This window comes from Myxine glutinosa, chromosome 1, assembly GCF_964187855.1.
Source record: "Myxine glutinosa chromosome 1, kmMyxGlut1.1, whole genome shotgun sequence".
Taxonomy (NCBI): domain Eukaryota; kingdom Metazoa; phylum Chordata; class Myxini; order Myxiniformes; family Myxinidae; genus Myxine; species Myxine glutinosa.
Genome location: NC_136261.1, coordinates 170,892,050 through 170,911,238, shown reverse-complemented (window position 1 = coordinate 170,911,238; position 19,189 = coordinate 170,892,050). Strand labels below are relative to the sequence as shown.

Below are 19,189 nucleotides of genomic sequence, written 5' to 3'. Positions count from 1 at the left end.
CATAAGGTAACCCATCACATGCGGATAAGTTAACCGCGACATGCGAATAAGGTAACCGCTACATGCGCCCCCCCCAGAATTCACTCCGTGGGCGTGTACGTAGTTCGCAGGCGCGCTCGGCAGTGCCGAGAAGGCTCGAGCAGTGCTCGGCCTCTGTACGCGCGAAAAAACGCAGCCGTGGGGTTGAGCCGACGGAGAGGCTGGTCAAGTCCTCGGGGGAGGCTGCCGAGGTTCCTCGCGGGCCTCCCGAGGTTGCAGTTCACGGGTGCAGTGCCGAGAAGGCTCGAGCAGTGCTCGGCCTCGGTGCACGCGAAAAGCGGCTGAGCCAACCGAGGGGCTGGTCAAGGCCTCGGGGGAGGCTGCCGAGGTTCCTCGCGGGCCTCCCGAGGATGCAGAGGCGGAGAAGTAGTGGCGCGAGTTGCAGCTTTCTACACGCGAGCTGTAGTTGTAGAGTGTAGTTGCGCGAAGGTGACGAGCAGCCGTGCGTGCGAAGGTAACAAAGCAGCCGTGCCGCCAACGTCAGTGCGCGCGCAAGAGATGAGCAGCAGCGCGCGCGAAGGTAACGAAGCAGCCTTGCCGCCAACGTCAGTGCGTGCGCAAGAGATGAGCAGCAGTGCCACCCACACCTCGTAACTGCGTCCCTTCGGAGGGTCCTGGAGCAGGCTCGCCCCTCCGGTCGTAGAGGAGGAGCCGAGCGCGGTGTGCGAACCACATGGCCGCTCGTCGTTGCCAACTCCGGCAGTTCGATCGAAACTGCCGTGTTCGTTTGCAGCCCCCGAATCCGTTCGGGGGCAGCTGTGGTCACCAGTTTAGAAGTTGCGGAAGGCGAGAAGACGAGGCCATTTCGTCGGGTTCGAAGCTTGTTTATTCAAACAGGAATCACCAGCACCCTCTAAACTCGAACGGAAGTGGTAAAGCTTTTATAAAACCAAAACCCTCTTCGGAGGGCGTGGCTCCCACAACCGCGCGTGCGTCACGTCCAACAAACCAAAAGCCCGTGCACGTGGATTAGACCAAACATAAGGTAACCCGTCACATGCGGATAAGTTAACCGTGACATGCGAATAAGGTAACCGCTACACTTGGTTATAATAATTGCTGATTTCTTTAAATTTCGCAGATTTCACTTTAGATTTCAACAGTTATTTTGTCCTTTGGAAAGCGATCCTCAAATGTGAATCATATTTTGATTATACAGGGTGATCTTTTTTTATTCGAGAACCCTAAATAATGCCCATACACTGAAAACTAGAATAATAAATAGAATAAATAATACTAGGTAGAACTACCAGAGTTAGGAACCTAATATTTTGTGTAAATGTAGCCTAATGTTCCAGAAAAATGTGACATGATCCACGCAATTGATTACCTTAAATGAAGTGCTGAAAGTGTCCACCACCACCATGTTGCAGACACAAATTTATTCTTCGCAGCATGCTCTCCGACACAGTGTAGCATTTCTTGGGGAATATTACTGATTGTGTCATTACTCCCGCTAGGGAGTAATGCATTCACTCGTGTCCGTGTGTGTGTGTGTGTGTGTGTGTGTGTGTGTGTTCGTGTGTTTGTGAACAAGATATCTGGAAAAGTTCTGAACGGATTTGGATGAAAGTTGGTGGGATGATTGCCCTTGTGATAAGGAAGAATTGATTAGTTTTTGGTGAAGCTCAGGATATTATTCCGGATCCAGGAATTTTTTGAAGGATTGTTTACCATTGGAAGATAGGGCTCATTTTTTTTTTTACATTATCTTCTATATATTCTATATTTAACATTGTGAAAATAGTTTTCATATTTCTTGTAAATGTAGTTTAAACTCGTGGTTATGCGTTAACAGCTGTTCACCACCATCTCTTATCTTCCCCCATCCATAACCTTGATCTTTTCTACCCCCACTAATTCACCCCAGATCCACCTTGTTTGAAATTCCAACTTATTTCCTGGAAATCCTGGCAGTGTCCATATGTTTATACCTCTCCCACCCCCCCCCCCCCTTCACATGCCTCCCCCCCTTCACATGCCTCCCCCCCTTCACATGCCTCCCCCCCAAAGCCCTCTCCCTCCCACAGATCTCTCGATGTCTCCATGTCTCTCGGTCCCTGCTCTCAAATGTTGTGTTTGTGTCCTTCCCCCTCTCTCCCCATCTTGTCTACCGCTCCCGATGTTATTTGTTTTATGTGTCTGTTTGTCTTTCTGTGTGATTAATGTTCGCTCTTTCACGAGCCTCGATCTTGTATACAAAAAAAAAAAAAAAAAAAGAGCGGTGTATTTTGTTAGCAGCGTCGTCTTCAAGGTTCTTTTTTTTCTTTCTAATAAAGACATATTCTGACATTTTAAAACCACCAAAGTGTGTATTCGGTTTCCCCGTTTCATAAAATGTATCGTTTGATATGTATAATGCTTTAAAACCTTTTTTTTTTTTTTTTTTTTTTTTACCTCAGAAGAGATATCAACATTTACCTCAGCGAATGTCAATCGCGGTGTCAGTTTTTGATGAACTTATAAAGACTTAGGTGAGTTATAAGTGTGACCAGCATGTGCACGGGATTCTTCCCAGAAGAATGAGTGGTCGCATTAGCTTGTACGACTTAAAATGAGCGAGTTTTGTTTTGACGTTTGGGCCAGTTTTACATGTTGTATCCCTAAGGAATGAAACGAACGGTTTTCCTGGCTTACAATTTTATTTGAAGTCACACATGCCTCAAAATACACTCACTTATATAGAATTGAACGCTGAATACGAAAATGTAAGTGAAATTGCCTTGTTTTTTTTTTACATTATCTTCTATATATTCTAAATATATATCTGTGCAGTGTCTGTCTTGTGTTGTCTTGTCTTGTCTTGTGTTGTCACTGAACTACTCCCTCAAACTTTTGTGAAATCGTACTATTCCAACGTGACCCACGGCGGGAGTATGCGCTCTACTGAGTGGCGTTCTAGTTGATTATTGTTTTAATTCACCAAGAGTATGTGGATTTATAGCGTACATTTTTTTTTTTTACATTGAAGGCTCCAGGCATGGACTATATAGCCCTCATTGAGGCCAGGCCTTAAATAAAAGAGAAGAAGAGTGTATGATGAAAAGTGTATACACTTTTACATGGTGTAAAAAATACCATACATGGTGTTTCTTTGTGAGAAAGAGAGGTTGTAGCGAGCCCGTTAGCTATTGTTTGAGTGAGACAGAAAGTAAGACCAGCAATCCTGGCACGGAGAGTGTAAGATTGTTCCGAGCACCACATTAATGCCCCTAAGTCAGAATGGTAGTACTACCCTGGGTGGTTGCTGTCTACAACCTACAACCTAAATATCCTTCAAATATCCCACAAAACGATATTTGGCAATGTGTGATCTGGGGATCGGGGTGGGCAAGGTGGCCATAATGACTTGGCCACTATATGGTCACCAAAGAGTAGCTTAAGTTTGTTCATTCTGTATCGTGAATTGTGACTCGTGGCACCATCTTGCTGAAACCATCCTTGGTTGATTTCATCTTTTGTAAGGTGCCCAAGAAACTCATGGATTATGTTGATGAAACGTTTTGAGTTTACTGTTTTTGAGAAGAAAATTGGGTCGATAATTTTTTGCTGAGTTGCAGAACACCAAACACCATTTTTTGTTGAATGTAATGGCCTTTCATGCATTGCATAAGGTTGTTCACTTCGCCATAAATGAGTGTTTTGTGAATTTACATGCCCAGAAAGATGAAACAATGCCTCGTCTATAAAAAACACGACATCCAAAACATTGTCTTGTTCTCTTTCCATCCTCTGTATCCACTCACAGCAGGCTACACGTTTCTCTTTAGCTGGCTCCAGTAACTGATGTACTGCACCAATTTTGTAGGGATAAAGTTTGAGTGTCTTCACCACCTTCCATGCACTGGAATATGAACAGTGAGCTTGTGCTAAACATCTCGGAGATTTCTTCGGGCTTCCTTCCATTCTTTTCCCACACTTCATCCACTTTCTCTGGTGTAACAACACTTGGCTGGTACCTGTGCTTTATAACCTTCATGCAGCCTGTTTCTCTGAATTGCTTCACCAGTTTCCATACCACTGATGTTGAAGGTTTTGTACGACCACCGAAGCGACTTTTAAATGCAATTTGACATTCCCTAAAGGATTCATTCTGGAAGTAATGTTCGACAAATAACATGCGTTCTTCCACGGTGAGCACCATGGCGTGACTGAGTGAAAACCCTTAAACGTGACTTCCGGGTCACGTGATCAATCATGTGATACCTGATGACTCTCAGGATCATGTTACATCTTCCTGTAACATTAGACTGCATTTATGCAAAATATTAGGTTCCTAACAAATATATAGTCAGAGATTCCATTGGGTGAGTGAGGAAAGTGGAAAAACAATTTTTGAGCTCAATCATACAGAAACTGTGGCCTGTTCCAAGGCAAGGAGTTTTGAGTGGGTCCAAAAATCTTTAAGCCTCTGTGAGGGATGTGATAGCAGGCTGAACAAGGAGAAAGCCTGTTTTTGTTCTAATTAAATAAACCAGTTAAATGTCTTCAAAAGGTGTGTTTTAATTTACCCAAACACCCAGTTTTCATTCATGCACTCTTTTGGAGTTACCTTTGTATGCAGGAAAAGTTTTGGACTGCTAGGTTTCATGGTTTTGGAGTTATGGAGGATACACACTGACACACACACACTTTTATTATTGTTATTATAGATTGGACTGGTTTAATCAGTCCATCTTTTATGTTGTTTCCCAGTAGCAAAATTGATCAAATACATGATTGGCAGTATATATGTAACTTGTCTGATTAGTTGTTGCACTTGTAATAGTTTTCGATGAGGTTTTTTATTTTTCATGATCTAAGGCTCGTATTGGAGCTGCCACACAAAACACATGGACATACGTGACACAACACAAGACTGTTAGGCGAGACAATCACGGCCACTGAGGTTGGGGGAATTGCTGTCACTTATTGAGGTACTCGAGGTAACATGGACGTTGCGATAATGGTGGGGGGGGGGGGGAGAGGAGAGGGAGGGGTGGAGAGGGGGGTGGAGAGGGGCAGGGTGTGGAGAGGTAGGGGGTGTGGAGGGGGGGTGTAGAGGGGGTGTGGAGAGGGGGGGTAGAGAGGGGGCTGGAGAGGAGAGGGGGGTGCAGTACTACGTCTACATTGTTGCACATAGCATCGCCATACTTTACACACATATTTGCCTTGCCCTGGAATATACTGTGCCCAATTTTTAACTCTCTTGGCCCAAGGTCAAGCTCAAGGTCACCCAAAACGTGAAATCAGGGGGGTCGAGTTTTCATTTAAAATATATTTCAAACCACTTTAGCTCTAAAAGTACAAGAGATATGCATACACTTACTCTTACTGACATATAGGAAATCACATACGACATTTCATTTGGCACCATGACCTTGGACCTTGAGTGACATTGAAAGGTCAAACTCAAGGTCAAAAATTGTTTTTTTTTAGACTAATAACTCTATCAAACATTATCCGATTCCCTTCTAATCAACACCAAAATGTTCATTATTCAATTCCCGAAAAATAACGTACCATAAAAATGGTCAAAAATGCTTCGTTTTAATTATGTTTTGGGGTCAAAGGTCAGGGGGCCAAGTTTTCATTGAAAATATTGTAACGGTTTTGAGAAGTGTAACGAATTTGAGAAGTGTAACGGTTTTTTGAGAAGTGTAACAATTTTGGAGGAAGTGTAACGAATGTAAAAAAGTATGGTTTTGTTATGTGTAACACCCTCGTAATGTAAATAATGGTCGCAGCCGTCCTCCTAGTTAATTCCATGACACTTACACGCAGGCCACGATATATCTGTTTAAATAGTGTATTTCCTTATTCTATGTAGGCTAAATATGTGTTTCCCACTAGATTGACTTTGCATTGTATCAAACAAAATAAGCGTAGGCCCTTGCAATTTCCCCAATCATCTCCGCTCTCCAAAGTTCCTTTCAAAAGGGGTGCGAGTGGTGTTCAATCCCGCAAGCCGCCATTGCCCATGTGCTAATCTCGGAGAAGAAAGGCGTGTCTCCACCTCGTCATAGAGGGGAGGAGTGAGCCAACCCCACTTGGCCAATCAGCACCGCGGTGAGCGACCCGGTAGGCGTGCCCTCGCAGCCGGCGGCTTGATTCCGCCCAGGGTAATAAAAGCGACGGGAAGGGACTGCTTCACCAGATGACCTGGGAGATGAGCGAAGAGGCGGCACCAAGAGGAGCGGTGAGATGCGAAACGCTCCAAGCCAAAGAGGAGAGGTACTCGGAAAGGAAACCAGCTTTGGAGAGACGCGCTGAAAGGAGGGAGACGGCTCCACCAGAAGGAGAGGAGCAGGTGTGCCCGAGCCAGCGCGTGCCGTCTAAAGCATCGGCAGCGGATACGCGACGAAGGGTTTTCCCGCCAAAAAACCGCGAGGAATTGAGAGCTGCTGCCTCCGACCCTCCTCCCTCTCCAGCAATCCACCTCAAGCCCTACCTACCTGCAATATCCCCCGTGTAAGTGTGAACGTCGTCTGTCCTACTCGTTGTCTTGGGGTTAAGTAAAATGAATAGAATAGGCTAACGATGCACTGTGTGACTGCTTTCTCCATCCATTGCTTGTAAATAATTTTGGTCGCTCTTTCTTTTTGCTTGTGTGTGTATAATAAATCTGTTCTTCCTCCGTACTCTGTCTTCTTCTCTTTTCCTTCTCTTTCGGTCGCTTTAGAGGTTTCCCGATTGAATATCTGCGGTGCGATCTGGTCAACGTCGGGTGGAATCGGGTTCTAATCGGGGAGTAACTGTTCGGACGCGGTAATACCAACCGCTCGGTAAAATAACATCTAAAACCATCTAAAACCGCGTCTGTAACAATATATTTCAAACCACTATAACTCTGAAAGGACAAGAGATATGCATACACTTACTCAGTTACCTTCCATTGCTTAGCGTATATACATGTATAGATTTCCTGCCATTTTGATCCAAAATGGCCGATAACAAAGTACATTCCGGCAAGTCCTCGGTCTCTGACCGATTTTTCATTTGTCTGTTTGTTTGTTTGTGAACAAAATATCTCAAAAAGGTGTCGACTGATTCGGGCGAAATTTGGCAAAGATGTAGCGTATGTTACAAGGACGAAATGATTAGATTTTTGTGAAGATCCGGATTCGGATCCGGCTACTAAAAAATTTTAAGTGATTCTTCAACATTGGGAGATGCGGCCAAAAACGATACATAGCAGGATATCTCAAAACGTTATGGACGGATTTGGACGAAACTTGGTGGAGAGGTTGGGTGTCTGACAAGGACTAATCAATAGAATTTTGGTTAAGATCCGGATCCGGATCCAGCTTGTAGAATTTTTTTTTAAAGTGATTCTTCACCATTGAGTGATATGGCTAACCAGGTGGAGGTATGATCTCCACTGAGTGCTGTTCTAGTTTCTACTTCATTTATGTGCACGCAGTGTAAGTGTGCTTCTTGAAGTTTTGAATGGTGGTTCTTCTTCCTTATCAAAATTACTGGCTAATTGAATTAAATCTGTTTTGCCAAAGTAAATGAATGTGAGAGGATTAAACACAGTTAAAGGATTTCACCCAAGGGGTCTTCGAGCGTCACTATATACAGCAATAAAACGATACAAACAGGCTTAATCATAGTAAAAGCACCAAACGAGGTATTCCTCTGTGTGGCGCAGTAGCCTGAAAACAATTTTTATATTATGAAAACAAATTTAGGTTGTTTTTTTTGTACACCAAGTCGAGGCTCTTATATGAGCTAACATGGAGAAACATATAATAAAGGGTCTGCTGTTTGTTGTGTCTGATTGTGTCAATTCTGCATTTGTGTCTGATTTTAATGTGGTGAATGCTGTTGTTCTTTAAGAGAGACATTAATTTTGATTCGGATTACGAATGAGTTCCTGACTTTTCGTCCTCAGCTGGCTCTACTGCAGCAGGCACAGGCACAATTATTGGCTGCCGCTGTGCAACAGTCAGCTTGCCATGCACCAATCACGTCGCCCACTACTGTTAGTACGGCTACGAGCTCCGCCAATCCACTCACGTCTCTACCTCTCACACAATCCATTCAGCTGCAGGTAAAGAACTGTTCACACATCCTCTGCAAATATGAAATCCATTTCTGTGAGGTCATTACGATTGTCCATGGTGCTTATCCAAGTGAAATTGCCGCCCATTGGAGTTTTTGTCCCCCGTCGCACAGCGGAGCGAAAGGGGGCTATGGTTTTCCCCTCCGTCCGTGTGTCCGTCCGTCCGTCCGTCCGTGCGTGCGGGCGTGCGTGCGGGCGTAAGCGAAGGACCGCATTCGAATTTGGTGTGTGGGTGCAACTCACGTCAAAATCCAAGATGGCCGCCGCCATGTATGTCTGATGCCATGTATCTCTGAACCTTGTGAGATGAATATCTTGAAAAATAAGCGAAGTACCAACTTCTAATCTGGTGTGTGGGTGTATCTAGGCATAAGGAAGAACGCTATTGAAAATTCGGTCGCCACGTCAAAATACAAGATGGCCGCCACCATATATATGTCTGAACCTTGTGAGCGAAATATCTCGAAAAATAAGCGAAGTACCAACTTCTAATCTGGCGTGTGGGTGTATCTAGGCACAAGGAAGAACGCTGTTTAAAATTGGGTCGCCACGTCAAAATCCAAGATGGCCGCCGCCATGTATGTCTGAACCTTGTGAGATGAATATCTTGAAAAATAAGCGAAGTACCAACTTCTAATTTGGTGTGTGGGTGTATCTCGGTATAAGGAAGAACGCTATTGTAAATTGGGTCGCCACGTCAAAATCCAAGATGGCCGCCGCCATGTATGTCTGAACCTTGTGAGCGAAATATCATATCATAGCATGTTTTCTGCGTCTTCCACTTTGTCAACTCACATCACTTCACCGACGGGGGACCTAGGCGTAACGCTTGTATTTGTTTTTATTCTTTCACTGACAAAGTCGTAGGATGCATTATGTTTTTGGTTTGGTCGTCCAACTGTCGGGATCTAAGCCTGTCGGGATCAACGGATGAAGGGATCTAATCCAAATTGGTGCAGGTATGCATCATGAGTAAAGATGAACTGAGTATAGTTTGGGGTCAAAGGTCAAAGGTCAGAGGTCATGTTTGGTAAAAAAAATCTTTTCCTGCGATAAATTGTGAACCAGTGATGGGATTTTGACCAAAGTTGGTAGAAGTATGTATTATGATGCAAAGATGAACGGATTTGATTTTGGGGTCAAGAGGTCAAAGGTCAGAGTCTGTAATAGGTTTATAACTTGAGAACGGCTGAAGGGATTGAGGTCAAACCTGGTACAGGTATGTACTATGTATAATGAGTTAAAGATTAATTGATTCGATTTTGGGGTCATGAGATCAAAGGTCAGAGGTCATGTTAGGTAAAAATCCTGTTACCACGGTAACTTGTGAACCACTGATGGGATTTTGACCAAAGTTGGTACCAGTATGTATTGTGATACAAAGATTAACTGATTCGATTTCGGCATCAAGAGGTCAAAGTTCAGAGTCTGTAATAGGTTTTCATTACCACAATAACTTAAGAATGGCTGAAGGGAACTAAGTAAAATTTTGTGCAAGTATTATAATAATGTAAAGCTAAACCTATTACATTATGGGGTCAAGAGGTCAAAGGCCAGAATACCAAACACACAACAGACCCAAACACAGACAAAGGTAAAAAAATAACGTTATATAAAATAGGCGTCTGTGTGCACTTAACTCAACTTGGTGTCACGTCAGGGGTCGTTAAAATAGTCTCAAGGCCTCGTGGGAAAATGTGTTTGCTCTTCCGCATGTGGGCGGCAAAAACCAGGCCTCGCGGTGTGCTGCACTCACTCCGGGCCTCGCACGCGAATCGAACGGGGCCGCGCCTGTCCATTCGCCATTCCGACTTGGAAACCCGCGCTTCCCAGTCCGTGGCTCTTCCTCCTCACTACCACCAGCAAGATATCGGCACACGGCTGCCCGCGATGAGATCCAAAATCATAGAAGAACCAGAAGGGCATTGATGCGGAGAGAGATAAAAATGCGATCGTTTACCAACAACGTTCAAAATGAGCAGGCGCAAGAGGGAATCGGTCAGAGCGAGGAGCCAAGGAGAAGAGAACAGAGAATGTCCGCTAGCGCATGAAGCCAACAAGAAGAGCGAAGAGGAAAATGTCTGCTAGCGCGTTCTTTTATCACCCAGGCTGTGACGTCATTTGGGGTGCTTCGTCAATCAGCAAGACACTCCCTACCAGTCCTTCCCGTCAATAAATACCCCGCCCAATCATGGCTCCCAAGGGCGTTGCCTCGGCCTGCCCGACCTGGGCGCTTCCCAAGTCATGGTTGTCAGCCGTAGGACTTGATGCATGACTTCCGGTTAGCTTTTTAATTAGTGAGTTTAAATGCGGGCGATTGCGTGGCTTGGCTATGTGTCTGGTGTGGTGCCAAAAGGGACATAGGAAATAAATTACAGCGGTAACGACATACAAGGGATAAATTACCCATAATCCCTGAGCTAATTAACATACCCACTCCTCGTAATGGCGACGAAGATACACGTTGCACGACATCCGGCCTAATACAAATTCCCTACTTATTACACAGTGGTTCTTCTTCCTCATCGTGACATACGGCACACTAATTTATGCAAATCTACCTGGTCGATGGTATCCCTACCCCCTACAAACGTAACAATATATATATTATATATATATTTTTGTTCGGTAAAAATTTTGTTATTGCACTAAACTGTAAACCAGTGATGGGATTTTGACCAAACTTGGTATAAGTAAGTATATATTATGATGCAAAGACAAACTCATTCGATTTCTGCATCAAAAGTCAAAGGTCCTGTCAGGTAAAAATGTGATACTGGAGAACAGCTGAAGGGATTTAAAGCAAACTTGGTACAAGTATGTACAATGATGTAATTAATGTGGGTGCAGGCATATCGATCGACATCATGACGTCGAAGAGTGCCGTTAATATTTGAGTCATTTATCTTTAAGAATTTGGGGTTTTGTATGAATTCCTTGGTGGTTGGAAGCTTGGGATTTGTATAATATCACTACCATTCCCTTTATGACTGCCAGGATCTGCAGCAGCTGCCGACTGGGGGCTTGGGCCTTCAGCAGTTTGTGCTCGTCCAGCCGGTCAGCTCACCGTTGCTGCTCACTCATGCTCAGCAAACGGGTAAGGGTTAAATATACCCCAGATTTCTTAAAACATTCTTGACACGAACTCTCCAGGCAACATCAGAATCTTGAAATATATATATATATTGCTCACATGTTCATGCTTGATTACTTTGTCTCCAGAGAAAGTGTTTGCTTCACATATCATCACATTACAATAGGTTTCAAAAAATTGTCATTTTTCCTTGAGCGATGTTGCTTGTGTTCTGTCGTAATGGCCACCCAAGCAACCTTCTGATCAAGTGAGATTTATTTTGTAATTTCGTGCTCACTTTATTGAATTCCAAGTGTGAATGAATAATTTATTCCACACTTCCAGAACTGAAAGTCATTTGCAACATAATGCACATTGATCCAGTAATAAACTACAATCAACTCAACACTGGTGATGTTTGCAAAAGCTAAACACTCGGTTGCACCCAAGTTCAGTATGTTAATTTCCCGTTTGCGATTCAGTCTTTTTTTACCCTTTGCACCTATGTATGAAGCCCATATTTATTTGAGAGAAACAACACTGAACTGCACAGGTCATCTCCTATAACTCTGCATTGGTACGGTGGGTTGCATACATCCCAGGGATTTTTATTTATTTATTTATCCCACCACATCAATTTGGGGATACATTTCAGCAGTTTGGAATTGTAATTTACGAGAAGCTTCACGACACAGCACTGTTCCACAGCATGTGACAGTTTGCTGCCATGCTAAAAAATATTCGGCATGCTTTTGTGCAGCTCTGATGTCACTTCACACATTAGGCAACTTAGTTATCTAGTTATCTAGTTCCTTCAAGTCGTGGCCGACTTGTGGTAACATTCATGATCAGATTTCACCAAACATCCCTATTCTGCACTGCTTCCCGAAGCTCTGGCAGGGACAGCTTGACTGCACCCTTTACCTCATCCATCAGGTGTAAAATGAACCAGGCTCCATAATCATAATTAAGCTCCATAATGAGGCTTTACACCATCCATCTTCCTCTTCTTACCTCAACGATACCCAGCATGGTTGTCTTTTCCAGACCTTCGTTTCCTGTATGTATGATGTGTCTAAAGTATGACAGTTTCTGTTTTAGCATCAGCGCTTCTAATGCACATGGTGGTCTAAAATTACCTTTGGTAGCCTTATTTGCATTAGTTGTAAATATAAAAATGAAAAGTTTGAATTTACAGCTCGGGCAACTGTGCAGAAAAAGTGGCTTGTGTTAGTCACACTGATCATCATAGTATTCGTACCTTTGTTGAATGTTGGAGATAACCTGGACATTGGAATTTCTACCGTTAAATCCTCTACAGCTACCAGAGCAAAATAAACCTTTGCTGGGATCCCAGTGTTGCATAAGTGCACGACCCATGTAGACCGCGCTGCAGCATATCATCGATCTTTTATGATGCAGTATCTACGCGTCTGTACTACTATATGTAGCTCGATTGATAATAAAAATCAATTATCTTGAACTTGGAAACACCATCATATATATATATATGTATGTATATATATATATATATATATATATATATATATATATATATATGTATATGTATATACTGTATATATATATATATATATGTATATATATATATATATATATATATATATATATATATATATATAGTAGGGTGTTCAGGAAAAAAAATTCAGAAATTTGATATGCATAGGTGCTCCAAACATGAGGAAACAGGTAATAAACAACTGGCAAAAATTTCAGGTCAATCCATTATAATTAAGTGACAGCTCAACAGACCCAAAGTTTTGAATGAGCTAACGTATATATTATATAATATATATACGTTGTAACGCTTATGTATTAGTATACACTATACATTATACAATGTATTGCATATTATATATGTTATTATGCAAGAATTTGATATTTGTATAAAAATAAAGTTTCTCTTTTTCCCTTTTTTGCAGTAATCAACCAATGATGAGTGCAGCAGTTGCAGCAGGTTATCAAACAAGGGATTCTCTCAGCATTTGGTTGCTGGGAGAAATGATTCCGGCACTTGAGGGCAATCAATTACCCACCAATCGTCAAGTATTATGTCGTCTGTTCTTCGATTTGAAGATCAACAAACTGGATGTTCCAAGAAGCTGTTCAAATGTCATTGATGATGTACTTCAGTTTTGGCATATGGCTAACATTCCCACAAGGCACAAACCAAATGCAATTGCAAAACTTAAAGCTTTCTATCAGGAGTATGTCCTTCTTAGGAAAAACAAGGCACGGCGAACGGAGTGGCAGGGTCAATTGGAGACTGATTTTAGCCATAAACTGAATGAGCTATTTGATCTATCACATGCTAATTCTGAACAGCTTCTCAAAATTCCACAGGATTTTGAGTTCCTTCAAGATCAACAAGGACCCAGGAAGATGATAATGACCGGAGAAGACTTGCAGTTCAAAAAGCGAGAAGAGAAACGACAGAAACGACAAGGTGAAGAGATGATGCGCATTGAAAAAGAACAGCAAGCAAAAAAACAGATGGTGATAAACCCTAATGAAGTGCTGGATGATTCATCACAATCAACAGGTGAAGAATCTGCAAATGATGATGAGCCTGTGGAGATTAACAAATATTTCTCAAAACAAATCGATACGCCTGAAACATCAGGAGCAACAACTCCAATGACTATGAAGTTGGACAAACGTTGCATCGTAGAAGACCCTTTAGTTGCAGCAAGTTTGGATAGAACTGGAACTACACCACGTGAAGCAATGCACATCATTGGTCCTGCACTGAAAGCTGCTGGGGTCCCTGTAAGCAGACTGACACTGTCAACAACTTCACTTTATGAAGCTCGAAGGACAGTCCGCAAGTCAATTGGAGAAACTATTCAGGAAAGCTTTTCGCCTGATACGCCTCTTGTTGTACATTTTGATGGCAAGCTGATGCCAGACAATGATGGTACAATGGCTGATCGTTTGCCTGTTGTTGTATCTGGAAAAGACGTAGAAAAGCTTCTTGGCATTCCAAAACTTCAATCTGATACTGGAATCCTGATGGGAGAAGCAGTCATTAAATTCATCAATGAATGGGATGGTGTGTCTGAATGGCTTGCTGGATTATGTTTTGACACAACAAGCACAAATACAAGACTCCATATGGGTGCAATCACAATCATTCAAAATGCCTTAAACAAACGCCTACTGTTTTTGGCTTGTCGGCATCACATATTTGAAATCATTGCTTCAGCTGTATTTGACACATTCTTTGTTGCATCTGGACCACAAATTGGCATTTTCGGTCGCTTTAAGAAGCATTGGACTTCCAATGACACAAGCAAGTTTGCATCACTTGCCACAAGCCTTGATGGCAGTGAGAAGGTTTGGTTTGAAAACAATCGTGACTCTGCAATAACTTTTCTTCGCAGTCAACTAATGGACAAACAGCCAAGAGATGACTATTTGGAATTCATTAGACTGGCTCTCATCACACTTGGAGATAATGTGGAAGGACATGTAAAGTTCAGCCCACCTGGAGCATACCATCGTGCACGCTGGATGGCTAAAGGCATATACTGCCTCGAGATATCCTGTTTTCACGACCAGTTTCAGCTATCTGCACATGAATTCCAGTCACTAAGACGTATTTGTCTCTTCACAGTCACCTTGTATGTAAAAGCATGGTTCACTGCAAATGATACTTGCAATGCACCTTCCAATGACTTACACCTTCTTCAGGCTATGGAAGACTACTCTGAAGTCGATCAAAAAGTTGCCAAGACGGCTCTGTCAAAATTGAGGAGTCATCTATGGTATTTGAGTGAAGATTTGGTTGGCTTAGTTCTCTTCTCTGACAAAATTGCAGTGGAGGTGAAAAAGGATGTGGTAATCTCCTTAGAAAAGCCTGAGATGAAAGAAGATGTGAGAAGAGTTCATGTTCCTGCCAGTCACGCATTCAAAGGGAGGCAGCCAGCTGAGTTTGTGACAAGAAGGTCTCTCAATCTCTTCTGTGCTCTGAAGTTGTCAAAGGAGTTCCTTAAAAGCGATCCTGAAACACGGAGCTCGAATCAAGACTATATTCTTGCCCAAGAAAAAGTTTCTGCACTACGTGTGGTCAATGATTGTGCTGAACGTGCCATAAAGTTGGCTACAGATTTCAACCTTGCCCTCACTCATGATGAAGAACAGCATCAGCTCATCTTCCAAGTGGTAGAACAACACAGGAAATTGATCAGAAAGCCACTGAAGAAACATTTATTTGAGGACAACACAACCTAATGATATCTACTTAATATGATAAAGACTGGTTTCTATCATGTGAAAACATTTGACATATGACTTATAATTTTCTTAATTGAAAAATATGTTTTTGAGTAATTAAATGATTAAAAAGTAAAGCATTGAAAGCTATATTAAATCACGTTTTCCGAAAAATTGGTTCTTTTTTCATTTTTCTACATATGACTTGAGCTGTCACTTAATGTATACTGATCCACCTGAAAGTTGTCACATTTGTTCATACTGTCCAACCTCACAAAATTAGAGGGTATGTGTTTTTAAAATAAAAACAAATTTTCACACCATATAATTTCTGAATGGCCTAATATATATATATATACAGTGAAACCTTGACTTACGAGTTTAATTCGTTCTGTGACCGAGCTCGTAACTCAATTTGCTCGTTTCTCAAATTAAATTTCCCCATTAAAAGGCATTGAAATGCTATTAATCCGTTCCAGCCCCCAAAAAACCACACCAATTTTTTTTGTTACGTGTTTTTAAATAAGAAAAATGTACTTTATAAATAACAAATAATGTATAAACAAGCACGACCTCGTATATACTGTTCATAATAAAAGAGAATGTTGTAGCGACCCATGGGTCCCCCAAGCAAGACCGGCATCAGAATCTGCTTGCTCCAGCCGATGACGTCACCGGCGGGGATCCGCGGCGCAAGAGTGGCTGGTCACATGACCACCAAAGCGTGCCGAGCGTGCGGGTATAATCAGCTACACCTGTTGATCACGTGACCACCGAAGCACGCCACGCTTGAGAGGCGTGGCTTTCGGTTTCTGGTTGTGCTTTATAATGCAGCCCGATAAACGGGCTTTTTCGTGTTCCCGAGTTGGTTTTGAGAATAAATATCTTCTCGGACGAGTTTGTGTCTTGCCCGTCATTTCGTCCGTATCAAGCAAGAGCCCCGGCTCTTCAATACTACAACTTGCGTGATGAAGATGATGATGAATTAGCTGTGCAGTACTGATGACGATGAAGGTGATGACGATGATGAATGTACTGCACAGCCAGAAAGAGCATTACAGTTACCCATTACGTGGGTAACTAGCGCAAGTGGAAGCTGCCGCATCTGCGTTTTCCATACGCACGACTCTTTGTCTCTTTGTCTACCCTTCTACTGTACACTATGTACAGTATTTTATTTCTTGTAATGTTTTAATTACTGTATTTTTCTTATTTCTTTACGTTTTTAAAATTTTTAGGCTAGAAAATGCTTATTTTACCACAAAAATATTTAAAATAATAGTATATAAAAATACATTTATACCGCAAAATCCCGCGATATAGCGAAAAATCCGCGATATAATTTTACATATACTATACTGGCGAGAAAAACCCGCGATGTACCGAAGCCGCGAAAAGTGAACCGCGATATAGCGAGGGACGACTGTATATATATATATATATATATATTGTTGCGGATCCGGGGGTCGGCGCTCCCCTTACCAAGAGGGGGTTAATCCCCTTGTCTTTTAAACTGGCCGATCCCCCATCCCTGGAAATTATAACGCTCCTCTGCGGTCGAGATTGGCCAGGGTGATTGGTCAAGATGGATTCCCAAATACCTGTGTGCCAATCTCTCCGCAAAGCAGGGAGATAATTTCCGCTCGAACCACGGACAGGTGGAAATTGCCGAACGGTTTAGCAATCCGCGAATCGAGCCGTTAGCAAAAAGACTAAACCGATTCTGAGCGGTTCTGATATCGTGCCACAGGTACTCAATTGAGAAATCACTAAAACGATCGGATGGACAGGAAACCAAAAGGTGGGAAGAACAGAGATTTATTACATACGTACAAAAACCCGAAGAGGAAACGAAAGAAGGGCATGTACAAGGGAAGAAGAAGAAGCAGACACAGGGCAACCTTATACAGTCTTAATTAACACGCACAGGACAACACAAACAGACTTACACGAAAGGGGAATAGCAGGAAGGAAGGTCCAAGCAGATGGGCCAGCGTTGGCTCCGGCCCCGGTTCACGCTCCACTCTGGTCCACGCTCCACCTCGGTTCAGGCTCCGGTTCCGCGGCGAAACCCGGCAGGCAGCGCGGTTGGTATTGTCGGCGCGAGCGAACCTTACATAGCGGGGTTCATATATCGGGGAGGAATTTCGTCCGTGAATCGGAGGAATCGTGACGCGTGCCTCGTGACTCTTCACCCGCATCTCTCGCCGTGGATCTCATTCTCTCCAATGGTGCCACTCTCCCCGGCAGACTCTCAGACTCCGACAGACTCCGACTCTCTCCGGCCGACCGACTCTCTAAGTAGTCCCACGCGAGCGCTTATATTACGCGCTCACGTATCAAGCCGCGTGCTTTTAGGACACACCCACCGGTGAGCTCGCCTCGGCCCTGGTTGGTCGCGAGGGCTCACCGACTCCGCCCTTAACAGGGCTACGCCTCGCTCCGATAACTCCTCCCCCTTTTTCTCCGCTCTGACCGCATGGTTAATGGCGTTTGAGCCAGGCAGCGAACGCTGCTGGGCGAGCAGATGCGCGTAACCCAATTTGGAGAGGGCTAAGCCGCAAAATGAACGGGATTGAAAAAGGGGCCTATGTTATTTGATTAATGCAACGCAGAGTCAAACTATTGGGAACACAGCCTTAACTAAAACACATACTAATGAAATAACTGAAGAAGTTCCTATGGTGTCCTACGTGTTGCAATATGGACTAACTAGGGTGCGACCTTTGACCTTTCCCAAATGGGAATATTTACAGGGAGTTATTTACAAGGGATTATTATTTATAAGTGACGGTTCTAAAAACCGTAACACAGCACCCTCCCTTTCTCCAGGATATCTTTTACCATTGTGTGACACTTAGGTGTAGTTACCCTCTCATATTAACCTCACCCTGAGTGCGACATTTTTTAAAACTAGATATGTCCCGCCTGCTGCGTTGCATTCTACCTGGCTGACTCACGCCCACAGACTAACCGAATTGCGGAATTAATTTCCAAACTACACATAAAGCCGGTGGGGAGCATTATTTACAAAGAACACTACTATTTTGATTATTTACAAAACTAGACCCAGGACCTGTCTTTTGGGGAAACAAAAGCAGAACTTTTGAAAAGAGGAAAGGTCATGCCATGCACTGCACTGATACACCATACCATAAGCACCAAATTATAAAACGCACCAAAAGCACCCTACAGCACCAAAACACAAGAAATGCACCAGCAATGATAATGCACCAAACACATTTGCAACAGTAATAATAATGATGGTGTCCGATGTCTTCTCAGCTGGGCCGCTGGTTCTGGCTGCCTTCTTGCTTGCTGCCTATTTAAAAATAAAAGGGCACCAACCGTGTCCACTCTTTATTTATGGCCAACAGGCCAACTGAGGTGGTCCACCCGCTGGCATAGGTGCCACTTAAACACAGTGGTCCGCAAGCAAATACCGCTGGCCACAGTGTCCGGTCCCCTGCAGAGGTGCCAGGCCCCAAAACGTGGGGTCCATATGTGGTGCTATGCCACAGAACGTGTGGTCCATACGGTGCATCAGTGCAGGCCGGAAGCAGCGGAGGTGCGGGCACACAACTGCGGTCACCTGCGCACTCCCCCCGGGCCCAAAAGAAACAAGTCCGTGAGTGGGGGAAGGAGGACAAGCAAAGCAGCGGGGCAAGATCACAAGGGTACACATTAATACAAGGCAATGCAAGGTGAGGGTCGCAGGAGAGCGAGCCGAGAAAGCTCGTCCCTAACGTACGCCCCCCCCCCCCCGTCCCCCGTCCCCCGTCACCTAACCTACCCTT

At 43.5% G+C, this 19,189-nt stretch overlaps 1 protein-coding gene across 1 annotated transcript in view; it reads left to right on the top strand.

Moving 5' to 3' along the window:
• The window catches only part of LOC137431149 (POU domain, class 2, transcription factor 1), a 235,343-nt gene that overhangs the window by 121,603 nt on the left and 94,551 nt on the right, over nucleotides 1-19,189 (top strand). Inside the window, exons 6-7 of the mRNA XM_078771503.1 lie at nucleotides 7,916-8,074; nucleotides 11,084-11,183. Coding sequence (XP_078627629.1) covers nucleotides 7,916-8,074; nucleotides 11,084-11,183 — 259 coding nt within the window. The remainder of the gene's footprint in view (nucleotides 1-7,915; nucleotides 8,075-11,083; nucleotides 11,184-19,189) is intronic.